The 19,326-nt window shown below is 41.2% G+C and overlaps 1 protein-coding gene across 1 annotated transcript; it reads right to left on the bottom strand.

Moving 5' to 3' along the window:
* Positions 1–426: 426 nt before the first annotated feature.
* Positions 427–2,647, bottom strand: LOC117824133 (histone-lysine N-methyltransferase 2D-like). Its single transcript, XM_034699528.1, has 2 exons — positions 2,453–2,647; positions 427–2,061 (listed from the first exon to the last, which is right to left on the bottom strand). Exons 1-2 carry the CDS (start codon positions 2,458–2,460, stop codon positions 495–497), a joined length of 1,575 nt encoding a protein of 524 aa, XP_034555419.1. The 5' UTR covers positions 2,461–2,647; the 3' UTR covers positions 427–494.
* Positions 2,648–19,326: the final 16,679 nt, after the last annotated feature.

Raw genomic sequence — 19,326 nt, 5'->3', positions numbered from 1 at the left:
TTTTTGTTATTGTTGTCACCGTGCCCGGGACCTGTAACATGTCCAAGGGGTAAAAAGTATTTGGAGAATAAAATAGGCCCAAGAATGCTTCCTTGAGAAATTCCATAGTTAAAATCGTGTGTCTGAGACACACAAGCACCGAGGCTGGTAAAAAACTGTCTGTTAAAAAGATAAGAACTAAACCAGGTTAAAACATGGTCAGAGAGACCAGAAGAGAGGACTTGGTCCAATTTATTTGGTAACTAGAGACAAAGCTAAACTGTTCGTACATACTCAAGATATGTGGAAGTGAATTCTTTATATCAGAGAAAAACAAAAGGACATCATCAGCAAAGAGGGATATATGATGTATTGCTGATATTGCATGATATTTTTGCTCTTTTTTTCAGCAGCTATACACAAATCACATTTCAACATTTACAGCTGTTTGTTTGTTTGTTTGTTTATTTATTATTTTTTTAGTTTTTAATGCAGAGTTTCTGGTGGCGTCCTGGTTAGAACCCCCTTCTAAGTGTTCTTCTCTTTGAAGTAGTCCACTTGTTCTTATGACTGTGTCCTTTGGTCGGCACAACCTGAACCAGTGGAGCGCTCGGAGGTTGTAGGTTCTCTTGAGGCATCAGCCACTGAAGCTTTGGTACAGTGTCTCTATCCAGAGAGTGAATCGCTCTTTGAGGGAGAACTTCTGGAAAAACTGGAATCTTCATAGAGGTGTGGTCATCCAGAGTAGAGAATCTGATGCTTTCCAGATCTGGATACCTCTTCTCATTGGTCTTAGGGTCCAGTGGTGCATTTACAGGTGGAGGAGCTGAAGGCAGATAAATATCTGACAGCAGATTCATGGGCTTGCAAGAGGACCCAACATTCTTGCTCTTCGGAACATCTTGAAGCTCTGGTTGGACAGTTTCAAGACTTGGAGGCAGTAGGACTTCTAAAGCCATTTTCCCGTGAGGCTGGGAGAACAAAGCTGCCACTTCATCATCCAGAGATGGATCGTTATCTTCATCCAAATGAGGAAATCCTATGTGTCTCAGGTCAGGGTAGTTAGGCACAATATCTGCCAGCAGATGAAGGGGCATCAGATCAGGTTCTTCTTCAAGACCAGGAAACAAACAAGGCACAGACTCATCATCTTCATCATCCAGAGAAGGGAACCCGGTGTTTCTCAAGTCCGGGTACACCTCCTCATTGGAACTAGTCATGTCCAGCTCATCAGGACTTGGAGGAAGTGGTACCTTTGAAGCCCTGATGTTGATTTCCTGGGCCATGAAAAAAGCCACTTCTTCATCCAGGGAGAGAAAGCCTTCGTTGTGCAAATGTATGCACTGTTCCTCAGTCGGTAGAGGAGGCAGATTCGGAGGACAAGGGACCTCGTCTGGGAGTGGACTGAGCGTCAGGGCTCCTGGTGTAGGACTTTCTGGCAGCTGCACCTCCTCAGCAAGAAAGAAGGTGATGTGGTAGTACTTGCTCTGTGAAGAGGTGGTACTGGCCAGCAGATGAGGGGGCATCAGAGCGTGTTTTTCTTGAATAGCCCGAAACATACTCATCCCCCGGCTCTCACTCTGAGTTATGTCTCCTGCTTGAGGGTCTTTATCTGTCTTTGCTGTACTTGGAGGCAGTGAAAACTCCCAGGGCATTTTCCTTTGAGGCTGGGAGAACAAAGCCGCCACTTCATTATCCAAAGACTCATCATCTTCATCATCCAGATAAGGGAACCTGATGCTTTTCAAGTCTGGGTACACCTCCTCATTGGAACTATTGATGTCCAGCTCATCAGGACTTGGAGGAAGTGGTACCTTTGAAGCCCTGAAGTTGATTTCCTGGGACATGAAAAAAGCCACTTCTTCATCCAGGGAGAGAAAGCCTGCGTTGTGCAATTGTATGCACTGCTCCTCAGTCGGTAGAGGAGGCAGATTTAGAGACAAAGGGACCTCGCCTGGTTGTGGACTGAGCGATAGGGCTCCTGGTGTAGGACTTTCTGGCAGCGGCACCTCCTCAGCTAGAAAGAAGGTGTGCTTGCTTTGTGAAGAGGTGGTACTGGCTGCCTCTTGAAGACTTTGCTGTCTGCAGAAAAGACAGAAAACAAGAACTCAACGTTAGATAGAGTAATGATGAGCATTTTAAAGATCAGTGAAAAGAACACATTCATTTTAAGTCATATTTAAAGTTACATGCAGTAAGGTATCAACTTAAAGTACAAACTGGAGCAGACAGGCAGGGGCGTGCCCAGCTAGAGTGCTGACTGATCTTAACTTGTAAACTGTAACATTAAACTAACCAAAGTATTGTTGCTAATATGATGTTTTCATTTAGCCAATCAATGATGAGCTTTTTTCTTCATGTGTTTAGGAGCTAACTCCCATGCCTCGTAAGAAGCAGACTCTAACTGTGCACTCCTGAACATTTCATCCAGACCTCATATCTGAAGTTGTTTTAGGTTAGATGTGGGACTTACCGGTCCATCTTGTCAGTAGGTGCTCACAGGTGTACCAACGTCTCTTTTGCCTATTGGTCAGACCAACGATCCGTGCAGGATAAGGTGTGACAGGTAGTTTGGTAATACAGACGTTCTGAATGATGCTCTGAGGTTCATGAACAACTGAAGCTTCAGGTGAAGTTCACGTGTGCTCTGGAGAGTAGTCACAGGTGTACTAAGTTTGAGCTGGGGGTTGTATATATAGATTCTGCCTTTGACCATGACATCATCTCTGAACCGATTGTGAGTCACAAAGCCGAGTTCCGAAGTGCACCCTGGAGACTGAGCGGAATGTCCTTTGATCTCATCCAACTTTATTTAACTTTCAAATTCAAACAATAACAAAATGTCTGTAATATAAAAAACATCATGAAGACACATGAAGTAAAGATATACATTTTCACTGTGTCATACTGTATGTAGACAAACTGTGTACTGTTAAACTCTGCCAATAACTGAACTGTTAATGCCAATAAGGCAATCTGAACTGAACTGATATACATTCATGATCAGAAAAGAAACATTAATATACCAACATGCCCTCATCCATATCTCAAAGAAGTCCTAAAAATATTAAAAATGGTTAAATCAAATCCAGTTTGAAATAATCTCAGCATGAATAAAACATTTCAAGCTCTGTCAGAAGAGACGTTTTTACAAAGATGTAATGTAATACTCAAAATCAAGTTCCTGCCACATGCAGCTCATATAAACACAGTGGTGGACAAAGTATAAAGTACTGAAGTCAGAGTATAGATCCTCCTGGGGTCCGTTTCACAAAGCAGGTTCAATAAAACTCTGAGTCTAACCCTGAACTCTAGTTGATCTACTCTGAGATAGCAAACTCTGTGCTATCGGTTCCACAACAGCTGATTTGAGTTAGTTAAATCAACTTGGAGTAGTTTCACCTGGGGTTAAGCGCGTGCACCACAACTTTAAAAAGACAGCATCAATGGAGCCCCGATTCGACGAGTCACCATGGCAAAGGAGAAGAAGAGGGCGGCATTTTTCACCCCACTGGAACTGGACATCCTTATTCGCTCATATGGCGAGTTTGAGCATGTTTTTTTTTAAAAAATGCAACACCGCTGCAGGTGCCAAACAGAGGGAGACGGCATGGGAGAACATTGCGGCCTGGGTCAATGCGTACGTTTAAATGTAGTCCTTTGCAATCACAGGGGGAAACTGCTTGAATGGTAGCCTATTAATTTATTTCATTTAGGTGCAATCCCTCGGGGGAGAAGCGCACCTGGCTGCAGCTTTAGATGGAATATAAAAACATTGTTCAAACAGGTAAGACCTCGGCATAATATCATGGGGGTACCTCATTTTGATCATGTTTTACATCGTAAAGTAAATATTAAGTGGCTGTTTGACTGTGCAGTTGTTTTATCCCCAACATAATGCTGTTTTCACACACATGCATGTATTTTCATCTATATCATGTTCTGTTAAATAATTAAGCCTATTTAAACTAACACAGACTTCTACTCAGCCAACAGAAAGAAAGCAGATGCCCGTAAAACGGGTGGCGGCCGAGCACCGCCACCTGGCGCTGGCCCTGAGCCAGAATTTTGGAAGGCCAGCGACTGAGGGAATCCCTGGAGGGAGCTCATCCTCTGAGCCCACCCCCCAAGACACAAGTGCCTTTATAACATGTAATATCCCCAGACCTATATATCTTTTTTTAAGCCTATTCATACAAATATTTATTTCCCTTTCATGTCTTTTTTTTTCTCCCAACAGATTCTGATGGTGCGATCTGCCTGGTGGAGCCCCCTCACGCCACAACAGACCTTGTAACTGTAAGTAGGCACTACTCCAAAGATTTTGCAAAATGGTGGTTTAAGTATACTGAGACATATCACTCATCTAGGATGAAGAGTGCGAGGAGACTTTGTCTGCTGCCTTCACAGAGGGGGAACCAGAAAGGCCTGTAGAGGTAACATTTGATATGTTATTGCTAGTTCTCTTCCCATTCCCATTTCTTAACATTCTGGTGTAAAATAGAGTGTGACATTTAGCCTACACTGAAGTATTAACACATTCTCATCCTTTTTAACAGGGCATGGCTGGGCAGCAGCAGGAGGGTCCCTCAACTTCAACTGCACAGATTGACACAGTGAGATGGATGTTCAGTAAACACCAGAGGTTCATTCTGTGGAATTCATGTGCAACTGTATAATTAATGTCCTCCTTATGTATTCCCAGTTACCAGTGAAAGACATCTATAAAATATTTCTGCTGAAAATAATTGAAAAACCGACAAAGAAATGCAGTTCTTGGACCGCCAGATGAGAAGGGCAGATCTCGAAATTGAATTACTAGAGCACAAGTTAGAGGTGGGTGCATGGTCACAGGTGAATTATGTTAATTATGTTAACTACAGGAACATTAACTAAACTATCTCTTGTATTTGTAGGAAATAAAGAAGACCAAATGAAATTTGTATTATGTTTTTATTTGACTGCTGCTGTGTTGGTGGTGGTAGTGGTGATGATATTGTCTTAATCTCTGAAGTGGATGCGGGATATGGTGTCTCTGACTGCTCTGCCGTCCTGCATAGCTGGCAGGTGGATGGGGTGGTCATCATCAGCTTCTATTTGTAGGGCAGGGTGTTGCTCTCCTCGAATAGTGGCGATATTAAGAACAAGATATATGCCACAATAATATCACAGGCCCTCTCAGGGGTCACCCTGAGGTGACGTAGGCACTCGAAACGGGCTTTCAACAGGCCTATGGTCATCTCCACCCGGGCTCTCGTCCTGCAGTGAGCCCAATTGAAGTTCTGTTGGGGTCCTGGTTCAGGGTCAGGGTAAAGGGTCAGCAGCCTTGGTTGGCATGGGTAACCCCTGTCACCCAGCAGAAGGCCATCAAACTCTCCTGTAATGTATAGTGGATACATTAGAGTATATTAAAAGAGGGAGACAAGTGAATTTTATTATGCAAATCTTTAGGCTGCTTACCACGTTGCAGTCTGTTGCTCAGGTTAGACTCACGATACATCCTTGAGTCGTGAACAGACCCAGGCCACTTGGCCTCCACATTGGAAATGATGTAGGCAGCATCACATATGATCTTGACAGTGCAGAGAATGACAGATGTTGAACTACTTTAACATTTTGAAACAGTAGTCAATCTCTGTTATTTTGTGAAGCACTTGGACAGGTGATATATAAATAAAGTTGAGTGATACAAAATTTGGTTGATACCAAACCATCATATGATAAATATAAACTCAGGGTTCCCACTCTTTTCCAGAGATCATTTTCCAGGACATTTTCAGTGATGATCAAGATGGTATGGCAGTCTAAATTTAGTTCCTAAATAGTCTAAAATGTTCCTCTAAGTAGAAGTCTCCATAGAAAGACGTGCAGTCAATGGCTATCCATGAAATCATCTCTTACATGCTTAAAAGTGATGGCAAATTGATTATAGCATAATGCAACCACAGGTGTAAAGCACTTTAGTGCAACCAAGTAACAATGATGGCCAACTCTCATCTCAGCCTATTCTTTTGTCAAAAAATATAAAATGAGCTATGTAAAAAACAAAAGAGCCAGCAAAGGACTCTGGAAGCTGCCTTACTGAAATAAATAAATAAATAAATAAATAATAATAATCAGAGGATCAGTGCATAAATGGACCTAAATAGAACTGAATGACAATAATGGCCACAAATGTTGAATGGGGATGTGTTTTTTTAACCTTGTCAGGTCGCACGCAGTCATGTTGGAATAATTTTCCAGGACAATCTGTGATTTTCCAGGACATTTGACTTTTTCTCCCATTTTCCAGGTGTTTTCCAGTACTGGAAAACTGGTCAACTGTTTTCCAGGTTTTCCAGGACACGTGGGAACCCTGAAACTACACAAGATAAAGAGAATTAAGTTAATATATTGTATACATCTCTAAACAACACAAAACACAACTTACAACATCAGTGACTTCTGCTCACTAACAACTGCACAGGGAAGATCCCCGTAAACAATGGTATTCCTAATTTTTAATATCTCAAACATTCTTTGTTATATAGATGATGTCAATCCAACTGTTTCTGACATCATAAATATAGTTCTACTTTTGGGTAAGTATCATATTAATCCTGTAAGTGGAGCAATAATCAGCCCTGCTTTAGCTGCTTCAAAATTGAGTTTAAGACATTTTTCTCATCACTTAAGAAATTAGGGGAGTAAGGAATCATCTACTACATCGATGTATTGATTTATATTCCTATGATCTGACTACATTGATCTGTGCTCGGCAAGTTGTCCTTCCAGCTGACATATATGGATTTAACATCGTTTTAAAAGGTAATAAATCGATTGTATCCATACTAGGTAATAACACATTGGATTTAAACACGGCAGACTTTATATGGATGTGTTTTTTTTACACTTTTAATGATAAAGACGTTAAACATTACTCAATTCAGGCTGCCTGTCTGTGACGCCATCGCCACGCGCCAGCAGACAACAAAACATAGCATGGCGGACGGCAGAGGAGAAGCCGGCAAGACAGAAATGATCAAGCCACCATTGTGGTCCAGTATGTGGAAACACTTTGGCTTTAGCAAAGACAGAGATGTTCTAAATAAGTCGCTCTCTGTTTGTAGGATATGTAAAGGTCAAGTAAAGTTACCACGGCAACACCACAAATCTATCAACCACCTACTAAGGTGCCATGGGATTTCACACAACGCCGACCGTCCAGACACCTCTTGCAGCGTTCATCAAGGTAACATCAGCTCTGCAGAAGCCTCAGGCCTCTCCAGCATGTTTAGTCAGAGACGAGGACAAAACTCGGCTCAGGCCAAAAACATCACGGCAACAACAGGACTCTAGGACTGTCCAGTATCAAGGGATTTATTCCACAGTCACACTGGATGAATTTTTGGCTAAAAAGTTACTGAATCGATTTCAAGTCACTGAATAGTTTCCGATCGTATCATTCTAAATGAACCAATATCGTCCTTTAATCGTATCGACAACCACGGATCATGAATCAAATCTAATCGTTTTAAAAAAGAATCGTTACACCTCTAGAAGAAATGTAACTCCAGTAGGACTGCAAGAAAGACAAAAATGACTTTTCTAACTTACTGTTGATTTAAATTATGGTCTTGTTTTTGGGGATTTTATTTTTTTCCTTGCTCCTATCGTTTTATGTTATATGACTGGTATTTAAATTATGAATTTACAGTTTGAGAAACTGTTGGTAAATGATTCCCCCTAATAAAGTATACAGTGTATGCATATTTTTTTATGTTTATTCTCTTTATCAGATTCTATTATTTAAAGGTAAATCATCGGGTTTTATAGTATGTATTCTGTGTACATCCTCACCAAGATGTGTTGTATATTACTTAAAGCTGGGGTTGGTAGTAGGGATGGGTACCGAATTCGGTACTTTTATAGGTACCGACCGAATTCCGTCGGTACTACCGAGTACCGATTCACGTAAAATCAAACGGTACCATGTTTTCGGTACCTGAACGCATCCCTGTGACTGTGAGGGAGTGGAAGAGGAGGCGATTTTCCATACTTTCGCCCTGTAATAAAGTCAGAGACTGATCGGGTGGACGTCTCTGCTCTCTGCACCTGCACGGGAGCGTGCCAAACGGAGCCTGCAGCTGATGGGTGCGCGCACTCAGCGCAGAGCAGCTGGAGGATTAATTTTATTTTCTACAGTCAATGATTGAGACGGACTCGCTCCGACTACCTGCCCTGTTTATAACCGTTCCTGTGTACGTGAATGCCCAACAAGTAAGTTTTGTGTCCTGTTTTTATAAAGAGACGGAGAACTGACTTTCTCCCGTCCGCAGACATTCACGTGTGTTCATTGATAAACTCCTGAAAGGGCAATTAGACGCCACAAGCACGTGTCAGCTAATATATCTAATCACCTATATAATCCTGTTTCTGTTCATTTCATGTTAAATTAAATAAATATGTTAAATTAAACAAATTTGAGATTTTTTTTTTTTAAATTAACATTTATTACCACATAAACACAAAAGTACCGAAAATTGGTACCGTTGAGTACCGGTACTGATTCCTAGGTAGCGGATATCGGTACCGTATCGGTTCAAATGTGAAAGGTACCCATCCCTAGTTGGTAGTCAGATTTAGATACACTTTTTGGTAACACTTTACAATAAGGGTCCCTTAATTAGCGTTAGTTAATGCATTATTAAGCATTAATTAACAGTTTAATAATAGTTTAATAATCGTTATAATGTATTACCTAACATTAACTAACACATTAGCTAATGCATTAATAAGCAGTTAATTAATGTCCACTGCTCAGAGTTAATTAATACATTATAAAGCATTAATACAAGTTACAAAACTTAATTAGTTAACCATTAGTGAATGCTTTCTGGACCCTTATTGTAAAGTGTAACACATGCATCACTTAAGTAACACATTATAAATGCTAAACTGCCTCATAAGCATTACTTAACCATAATTAAGCATTAGTGAATGCTTTTTGGACCCTTATTGTAAAGTGTAACACATGTATCCCTTAGGTAACACATACTCTGAAGCAAAATGAGTTGAAATGTAGTTGAAGCAACACATATAAAGAATTTAACACATTTTATTTAGAATAAAACAGATAATCACAGATAACATCTCAACTGGCACAGAGAAGTACGGTGGCCCTAAGAGCTCACAGCACTGCAACTTAAGAAAACACATGCAAAAAGACAAAACACAAGCAAATTAAGAAAACATCTTCATCAATTTGACAACACATGCACAGCATTTAGAAAACGCGATGCAAAGACAACAGCACTACACATTAAAAAAAGCGCTGCAAATAGACAGCAACACAACAGAAGTGTTTCCAGAGGACACTTAAAAGTGATGCACACGCTTATGCTTATGCTTATGAGGCAGTTTAGCATTTATAATGTGTTACCTAAGTGATGCATGTGTTACACTTTACAATAAGGGTCCAGAAAGCATTCACTAATGGTTAACTAATTAAGTTTTGTAACTTTTATTAATGCTTAATAATGTATCAATTAACTCTGAGCAGTGGACATTAATTAACTGCGTATTAATGCATTAACTAATGTGTTAGTTAATGTTAGGTAATACATTATAACGGTTAATAAACTATTATTAAACTGTTAACTAATGCTTAATAATGCATTTACTAATGCTAATTAAGGGACCCTTATTGTAAAGTGTTACCCACTTTTTGTTATACTGGTTAGACGGAGTCCTGAGGACATGCTACATTCAAATTCATGCTAGTTTTCCATGACTACCAACCCTAGCTTTAATGTTAAAAAATAAATGAAAATAAAAATAAGATTAAAATAATTTTAAAAGATCACTGTGAACAGGGAGATGAAAACAACACACACCTCAAAAACAAAATTTCAAGATAAAAGTCTGAATATGAAGAATTCACAACATTTAGAAATTCTCAAGTTTCTGTCTCAAACCTTTCTTAGAAAGGATTAAAAACTGCAAGAACAACGGACATCACTGTGGAGAGACTGATATTCACCGCATTGCATTGTAGTTCCTTCCAGTGGGATTATGTGTTTCTATCATCCTGGATACTTTATTGAATCCAAACTGCTGCTGACACTGTAGGAGCTGCTGATGGACGAGTGTCTCTGATCCAGGACTCATATAAACAGAGGAAACTTCCTTCCTTTGTGTTTTTGAGGTTGATTAAATTACATGTTTCCTCCTGACACTGTGTTGCCCTTTGAAGCACACATGAACATGAGAAGAGGTTTTATTATTTCACGGATCAGAAAGTCAAATGTCACCATTGTGACATCTCTGACTTATTTACATCCTCAGATTGAGAGGAGATGGGGTTGTGGATGTTAGCTAGAGCTGTTTCCTTGTTTGGTTGAGCTCAGATCACTCAGACTGAGATCTATCAGCAGCAGCATGCTAGCTAACGTCGGCCTTTGACTATAATTTGAACTGCTGCTTGGATCCACCGTCAGTGAGTCTGTCTTCTTTTCCTCCATCTTACTGGTTTTTGTTCTCCTGCTCAGAAAGCTCTGATGAGATCAGGCAGGCTTTAAACCCCAAAGGTAAAACATCTGATTCCAGGGAAGCTCTGATGAGTCTGCAAGATGCAAGACTGGATCTGCGACGCCCTGATATTACCAGTGTATTTGGAAAGGATATCAGTGCACAAACAGCCAAAACCAGATTCTTCTCTGGATAATTGGGGTGAAAGAGATTAGGACTGAAACTAATACTTGTAGTCCAGTATTAAAATTTTCGTTAACGTCCTTTTTTCCTGTCAGACATTCAAAATCCACCTTGTGACATCAACAGTTGTGTTTTCAGAACGCAGCACTGAACAGGATCTCCGGACAGCTGGAGTCATGTGACCGAGGTTTTCCTGCAGTAATCACTGAATGAAGGACTCTCCTCCTCCTCTTCTCCTCATCCATGTTGTCTTTCTGGTCCTCTGAAAACCTCTGACCTGATGACTCCAGGCCTGGCTCCGCTCATCATGACTTTGGTTTGTTGTTGTAGTTAAGTGAAATACGATCTGGTGATAACACAGAGTGTTTTATTCTGAAAATTAACCGGATGTTTTCATTTTGCTTTGGTGAAACCTGACTTCCTGTCCCGCTCCATCTGCTCTGTTCAGATTGATGCGTCGTGCTCCGGCATCCGGCAAGAATAGAAGTCTTGTGTATCTGATCCGGAGGACTCCGACCTGGCTGGATCAGAGACCCAGCCGAAACGCAACAGAGCAGATCCAGTGGAAGTTAACAAATCGACTAGAATAGAAACCCATCAGGTGCTTTGGCGGATCGGAGGCAGACCGGACACGGATCTGATAGAATTTGGCCATGAGCCTGGGCCATCCACAGGTTGGCATGATTTTTGTATATTTCCTGTTTGTATCATTGTGAGGTTTCAAAGCATTTCATACACTTAAAGAGCTTTAGCTGAGATCTAGACAGAAGTTCCCTTGTTTCTGTATCATCTTTCAAAACACCAAGCAGCCTCCAATTGAATGAAAATCCTTATATTTTCCCATGGACTATACAACTAATGGATGTAATTCCGTGACATCACCCATCTGTTTTTGAAGCGCTGTTTTGAGGCCAATCGGCGGCGGCAGCCATATTGGAAATGTTTAACTCAACATAACTTCTGTCAAGCTAGTGTGACGTAAAGAGGCGGGCTTTGAGCCTCCTAGTGAACAGCTACAGTGCTCTACGGTGTGTTTTAAAAGGACTGAAAACACGGTTCAGAGTGAACTGTTGTTTTGTTGGAATAATACTTTGTTTGGTTTGGACTTTGCTTGTTTTGTTTGCCGTAATTAAATTGTTCATGTGCCGTGCAGAGTGTGTTTAAGTGTCATTTCACTAGCAAGGACCACACCACACAAGGATATAAGTTGAACATTTAATGAATTAGTTGTGCGTGGTGTGCCCAGCAGAAGGAGACTCAGGATGGGGGTTCCGTCTCAGCGTTATCCTGCCGGAGCTGATCTTGACCCAGGTTGTACCTGGAAGTAGACAGGGCATAGAAGGAGCGAGCACGAGTTGAGTAGGAGAGGACAAGGAAATAGGTGAAGTGCAGTAGAGTAAGGTGAGGGAGGGTGGGTTGAAGAATCACGGACAAGCAGTTGGAGTAGGCTGGCTACGTTTAAGAAGGCTTGTCAGGTGATTGAGGGTGTGGTTTAGGCGTGGTCCTGCTCCCGAATCTAAGTTAACACCTTCACTTCATTTAAGTTCCCACAGTAGCCTCCGATGAGTGTCCTGTAAAGGGTGAAAGATATTTACTCCATTTTTATTTCAGTTTGGTGAAAAAGTGTGTATATATCCTCTTTCCAAAAGAACCCCCCTAAGATTTTAACACCGACAAGATATCAAGTCGAGTGTTACATGACTGTACAAACATGGCAGCCTCTGTGGAAGGGGACTGTCTCCTGTGTAGATATAACAGGCTCATTCAAATTCACTAAAACAAAACAGTTTTCATATTCAGGTGATCAAACACTCATTTAAACAAACGTATGAATGAACTCCTGCTAAATACTGCACACTGTGCCTTTAACACACTGTCTGTTAACTTTTAATAATATGTGATCCAGATCAAGAGTTCTGCTTTATGTCCTAGCTTTGAGTGTTGGTGTGTGAGAAAGAAGAGGATCAGATAGAGAAGTGTAAATGCAGCTGCACTTAATGAAGGCCTTTTCATATCCCTGAGTCTTTTGTTCACAGCCATGAGGAGAGACACCGGTTAAACCTGAGTGATGCATCTCTGCCATGGAGGAGTTAACTCGGGTCCCTCAGCTGAGCAGGTCCATGAAAAATCACTCGGTCCTCCTGCTGAAGTTGTGCAACCATGAGCAACAAAAGCACTGTGGGACTGTTATTTTGGATGTGCCTGGGAAAACACAAAAAGCTCTCTGAGGAGCCGGCCTCCACACTGCCTCCTTTAAGCTTCACTTCGATAGAGACGCTGCCAAAGCTGGAATGAAAAGCTCGTTTTGCCTCTTCCTCCAAAACAACAAAGTACCCAGAAACCCCTCCAAGGTCTCCTCACAGTCCCAGAGCCTGGTTTTATAAAAAGGTAATATGCTTTGAAGGCTGCGTGGACCTTTTTGGCTCAGGCTGGAATGCTTTTTTGATTTAGACTGAGCTGCTGGGAGTGGAGAGGGTTAGTGCAGAACATGTTTGTTGTGTTGTTCAGTTATCAGGTAAATATCCTCCGATTCTCTGCAGACTTACAGGGTTTCATTAAACGGCATTAGAGCGTCATGTGACCGGCACAGGCTGATACTTCATGCTGGGTTCAAAGTGTCACTCTGACTTTTCATTTCACTCAGAAGGGTCGAGTCAGAGAGCTGACTGAAGGCTCTTTCTTAACTTGTATTGATGGTGAGCCAAAGGAGGGAAAGAACAAACTCTTAGACTTCATTTTATTAATTAAAAAGTACAAGCTGTGACTCAAACACCAAACAACAAAGAGAAACTAAACTCAAACTTCCTGTTAGACTCAGAGTCAAAAGGAAACCTCCAGTTTTTAAATGTTTCAAGCTTGTGAGAACACAAAACTCAACAACATGTCCACATCATTTAATGTAAAGAGGCCTGAGATCGAGACTCTTTGTAAGCTCAGTATCTTCCTGTACGGAGTCTGAGTCTAACGGAGTGTTGAGAGTTTTTCATTACATTAGTTTGCACATCCTCCCATCCTCTCTCCTCGGTCAGCATGTTACTCCTCCCTCCGTCCACCATAGTGGAGGATCTTTGCATCTCTTCAATGTAGTGTGTAGAAGGGGCAAGGATGGAGAAGAGAGGAGGCATCTGGAGGACACAAGAATGGCAATAATATTAAAGGTGGCGCTCTTCCTGTTGGTTTTAGGATATGGGTGCAAGAGGCTTTTTTGTGCGTCCTGATGCCCTGAATATGCATGTCCGAAATCATGCACGTAGTTCAAAAAAAGACAAGAGTCCCAAAATATCTAAATGGGATGTGTGGCTGATGTGTGTGGCTGATTTGGTGAGATTTGGTGCATTTTAAAGCCCCCCAAAATCCATTTCCTGTTTACGGCGAGACATGTGCGTTCAATGCACCGCCTGAACATCTACCATGCCTGCAATTTTAGTCTGAAAGGTATGCCTCAAACAATTTTGGATCTTCAATATATCTACTACTGAATGTGCGTGGTTTGGACTTGATTGGAGAAAAGGCCCAGGGCAAGATCTCTTTTTGGTACCCTTAAGAATTTGGTTGAAAAACCGTAGAAAAAAAAGATGGCCGACTTCCTGTTGGGATTTCACCATGCAATTAAGAATTTTATTTGTAGGTCTTTGCTTGATAGGTATGGAAAAAAATGTCATGCATGGATGTTGAACCGTCTTGAGGGGCTGGCCCTTTGAAATTTGAAAACTTTAAGGGGGGCATTTTGAGCCATTTTGGGGATTTTTTTATGGGACCACCAAAATATTGAATTTTTCGCCAAACCTGATGAATGTGCAACTTTTGGGGAGTTTTGGTTCGTGCTCCAAAAAGGCGATTTACTTTGGAGGTTGAAAGAAAGAAAGAAACACAGAGGGAACGCAACAGGGTTTCAAGAGGGCCTTTGCAGACCTTGTTGCTGCTCGGGCCCTAATAATAATAATGATAATAATAATAATAATAATAACAATAATAATAATAATAATAATAATAATAATAATAATAATAATAATAATAATCTTTATTTATAGAGCACTTTAAAAAATGCTTTGCAATGCCTCAAGGACATCTGCAAAATAAAGAGCATTTTAAAAGACCAGACAATTAGTGAAAGTATCATTACTGTTAAAAGAACATGACATCATAAAAACAAAATAAAAACTGAACCCTGTGCAAGACACCTTGATCAATAACAAATAAATAAAGAAATTCAGGAAATGCTCTCAGATAAAAGTATGTTTTGAGCAATGACTTAAAAGAGAGCACAGAGTCTGCCAATCTAATTTCCTCGGGCAGTTCATTCCACAGCTGTGAGGCCCGGACTGAAAACACTTTGTCCCCCTTTGTCCCGAGTTTTTGGGACTGACAATAGCTCTTTGCCCGAGGATCACAGATTGCGAACTGAAGTGTTTGGTGTTAAAAGGTCAGAGATAAAACTGGGGCAGAGACCGCGCAGTGCTTTAAAAGTAACCAATAAAATTTTAAAATCAATTCTAAAACGTGCTGGCAGCCAATGTAGAGAAGTTAAAACAGACGTGATGTGGTCGTATTTCTTGGTTCTAGATTAAAGCCTGGCAGCTGAGTTCTGTACCATCTGAAGTCTGTAGAGGATTTTTGATTAAGACAGGTAAAGAGTCTGTTGCAGTAGTCTAACCGAGTTGACATAAAAGCATGTAAAATCAACTCAGTGTCTTTAAAAGTTAAAAAAAGATCGTATTTTTGAAAGATTTCTAAAATGATAAAAACATGACTGTGAGAGTTTTGTGATATGGTTTTCAAAGTTAAGTGTGGCCTGGTCATAAAATGACAGGAACAGACACAGAACACGTTTTATGTGGGTCTTTATTCCCAGACTGGACTTATAGAAAACATAAGAACAGCATTGATCCTTTTTGGATGAGAACTGTAGAAAGTCCAAGTTTTAACAATAATTAATGGATATCCTATCTCACTTCTGTTTCAGGAGAATGTTCAAAACCATACACTCCAGATAACTAAACCTACATCTGTAAACTGCTCGTTTGACAAATGTATTAAAGGTGACATATCATGCAAAATTGACTTTTTAATGGTAATTTACCTGAAATATGTTTCCCTGGCATGTCTACAAACCCCCCGAGAATGAAAAAAATCCATTCTGCCCCTGTTCTGATTTCTCCACCTTTCTGTAAATGTGTGTGAAACGAGCCGTTTCAGACTTCAGTGTTTTTGTTATGTAACAACAATATCCGGTCTGTCACGGAGTCAGAGCTCGGAGCTTGTTCAGCCCATAGACTGTATAAAATAATACTGAATCCCTCCTCTGTTTTTCATTACCTGCACAAATGTGTGCTAACAAGGAGCTTAGGAGGGAGGCATGCTAGTTGTAGGCTGTCTTAATAAACACAGAGGTCGGTTTTACTCCCCACGTCTGCAGATTTGAAGATCTAGTGGATGATTTTTATTTATCATGGATAAGTGCTAGCGCTAGTTAGCATAGCTACATAGCTACATGTCGTAGCTGTAGCTGTGTACCAAGACACACGTCGACATACTGACAAATAAAACAACAAGAAACACTAAATCTGTGACCAATCCTTAAGAAAGGTCCCGCTGCCTTTCTGGCAGAGGTCGGTTTTACTCCCCACGTCTGCAGATTTGAAGATCTAGTGGATGATTTTTATTTATCATGGATAAGTGCTAGCGCTAGTTAGCATAGCCACATAGCTACATGTTCGTAGCTGTGTACCAAGACACATGTCGACATACTGATAAATAAAACAACAAGAAACACTAAATCTGTGACCAATCGTTTAGAAAGGTCCTGCTACAGGCGCCTCTCCGTCAGGATCAGATTCAGAGGGTTGAAGTAACGCGATCTCTGAGCAGCCGTGTATATGCAGCCAACATGTAAACATTAGATCAACGTGCTGGACAGCCGAGGCACATCCACTTCCTGAGGGGGCGTGGTCAGAGGGAAAACAGAGTGTTCTGATGAGGACTGAAGAAGAGGGTTTTTCAGGCAGACCAAAATCTGATTTCAAAGTGTTTTTTTGAGCATAAACTTTAAAGACATGTTTTGGGGACCTCTTAGACCAATATATATTGATGAAAAAAGCGTGATATGTCACCTTTAAACACTAAAGACAACAGTAGTGACTCTTTTTCAAACAGAGAAAACAACATAAAATTATTATTAATACATTTCTTAAACCACAAACATATTCATTCATCTCAACCTTAGGTGCATAACTTAATTATGAATTCCTGTGTATTTATATTCAAAATTGTGCAAATACAACGCTTAACAGTGCAAACAGTTTACTTGAATATAAAATACATTTCATTAAACCGAACTCACTTCCACTCATGTGTATACTCTGAGTCTGCACACATACAGACACACACCTGGATCCCAACTCCACTATCTCCCCTCTAAATATAGACAGAGAAGGCCAGAATACAAACATTGTTAAAACAGCATTTAAATCAGTGTTTTTATGCTCTTGTCCTTAAAAGAATGAAGGACCACTCACGCTGCACTGCTGTTCAGCTTTTCCTGTCAAACACACACTCAGCACGTTCTCTCGATCTACAAAAATCGTCAGGAATACCAAATCATTAATTCTCAGCCTTTGCGTGCAAACTTAAACATAACTTAATATGATGCGGCTGCTTACCCTTTTTGGATTACATTAACGTTCATAGGTCTTTCTCCATCTTTATGGAGAAAGATAGACACCTTCGCGGTCTAACGCGAAGGGTCTAACGTTTCGCGGTCTTTCTGTTTACTTTTTCTCCCCGGAGGCTACAGTCTCGTGAGATCTCGTGAGATCTCGTGCTCTCCCGGGTCTAACCCTGCGCCGTTCTTAAAGGGACAGCGTTACCTCAGTACAGTGGAACAGCTTTAGTTCACCCGGTTACATAAGGTTGCTGTTAAACCAAATGCCGAGGTTCCTTGCAACAGGCTTGATGTGGTCTGCAAGGAACCAAGCAGATGGCAGAATCTGTTTGGTCATCTGCTGTTATCCGATTCAAAGAACTTCCATTTTTGAAGAATTCAATTGGAGGAAATTAGTTGACATCTAACTTGTAAGCTCCTGTATACAGCCGTGTAGTGCGTTTAGCATTACAGGGTCGGTGGCTTTAACAGGTAGGTACAGCTGAGTATCGTCCGCGTAGCAGTGGAAAGATACACCATGTTTTTGTATCATGTGCCTGAGGGGAAGCATATATCATGAAAATAAAATCAATCCCAAAACAGACCCCTGAGGCACGCCATATTTCAGAATAATGAAGAATGGAGGAATGGGGCGTACACAGGTGTATCCTCCTGAGGCCATTGGCTTGGTTGGTGGTGCAGGCGCCCTGTGCGATCCTCTTCAGGCTGGTCGTTGGGTCGATTCCCAGTCCCAATGGGATTGGTTGCATGTCGCCTCCCGCTCCCCCCTCTCATTTAATGTCTCTTTATCTCTCTGAAAAAAAACAGCAGAAGTCCCTCGACCAAAGACAACATGATTGGTGTGAGGGTGCAGCCTGTTCCTTTCCTTTTTTTAACTTTCAACTTTAAGATTAGAGATTTAAAAGGAAAGCTGAGAGATATAAGGCTTCCACTAATCATCAGTTATTTAAAAAAGAATTAAATATCTCAACGGGCTAAGATATTCATCATCTGTGTGTAAAACACTTTTTTAAATGAGGGGTTCCCAAACTTCTGTACCTGTGGGTTTGACAGGTGAGTCGGCCGTGCAGCTTGTCATCAGTACCTGACCTGGCTTCAGACTGATGCTGGGGAACCAAGCATTTAGAGGCCAATCGGCGGTGGCAGCCATGTTGGAAATGTTGAACTCAACCAAACCTCTGTTGAGCAAGTGTGACATAAAGAGGCGGGCCTTTAGCCAACAGCTGCAGTGTTCCCGGCTGTCAATCAAGTCAGAGAAATGGGCTCTCCAGACTACACTTGTTTTTTGAACCAGGCTGTAAACATGTTTATTTCTGCTGTAAAGAGTGGCTTCTTTGAATGGGTGTGTATGTGGTTTCTGGTGTTTCTGGAGCCTTGGCTTCAATTCTCCCTGGCTGGAGGTTGCCGCTTGGACATGACGTGTGATCAGTTTGCCTCTGGTGTTGCTCATGTTAGTGAAAGTTAATTACTGTTGTTAACGGGTTTAGACCAATCAGAATCAAGCATCTTGCTCAACAAGAAGGTCAGTAAGAGAGCCGGGTAATATGTTATATTAAAGCCAGTTTGTAGTCAATGTTAATATCCAGACTTATATCCAGGATGCACCTGGCTAACCAAGTGTTACCTACAGCCCATCTACATTTCCAAATATGGTCACTTCTGGGTGTTTTTTTTTAAAGAGCTAGGCCAAAATGCCAAACTCAAGGCTTGAAAACAGCAGTCCACAAATAACCTCTGTGGTTGTTTGGGCTGAGTCTGTCACCAGTTCGGCCTCTGAACGAGGCGGACCCACTCTGTGAGCAACAAGCGTTTCAACCAACAACAACATGACTGAGAGACTGAACACAGTAACATCAAGTAACCCCTACCCTGAGACCTGCTGACGGCCCCAAGGTGTTTGTCCTCACATGCCCCGGCTGTTTGCAAGAAATGGAAAGGTTTCGGCACACACAAACACACACTCACACACACTCACATTACCCTCAGCTGACTGC

The sequence above is a fragment of the Notolabrus celidotus genome, chromosome 13 (genome assembly GCF_009762535.1).
Source record: "Notolabrus celidotus isolate fNotCel1 chromosome 13, fNotCel1.pri, whole genome shotgun sequence".
Classification (NCBI taxonomy): Eukaryota; Metazoa; Chordata; class Actinopteri; order Labriformes; family Labridae; genus Notolabrus; species Notolabrus celidotus.
This window is presented reverse-complemented; position numbering and strand designations above follow the sequence as displayed.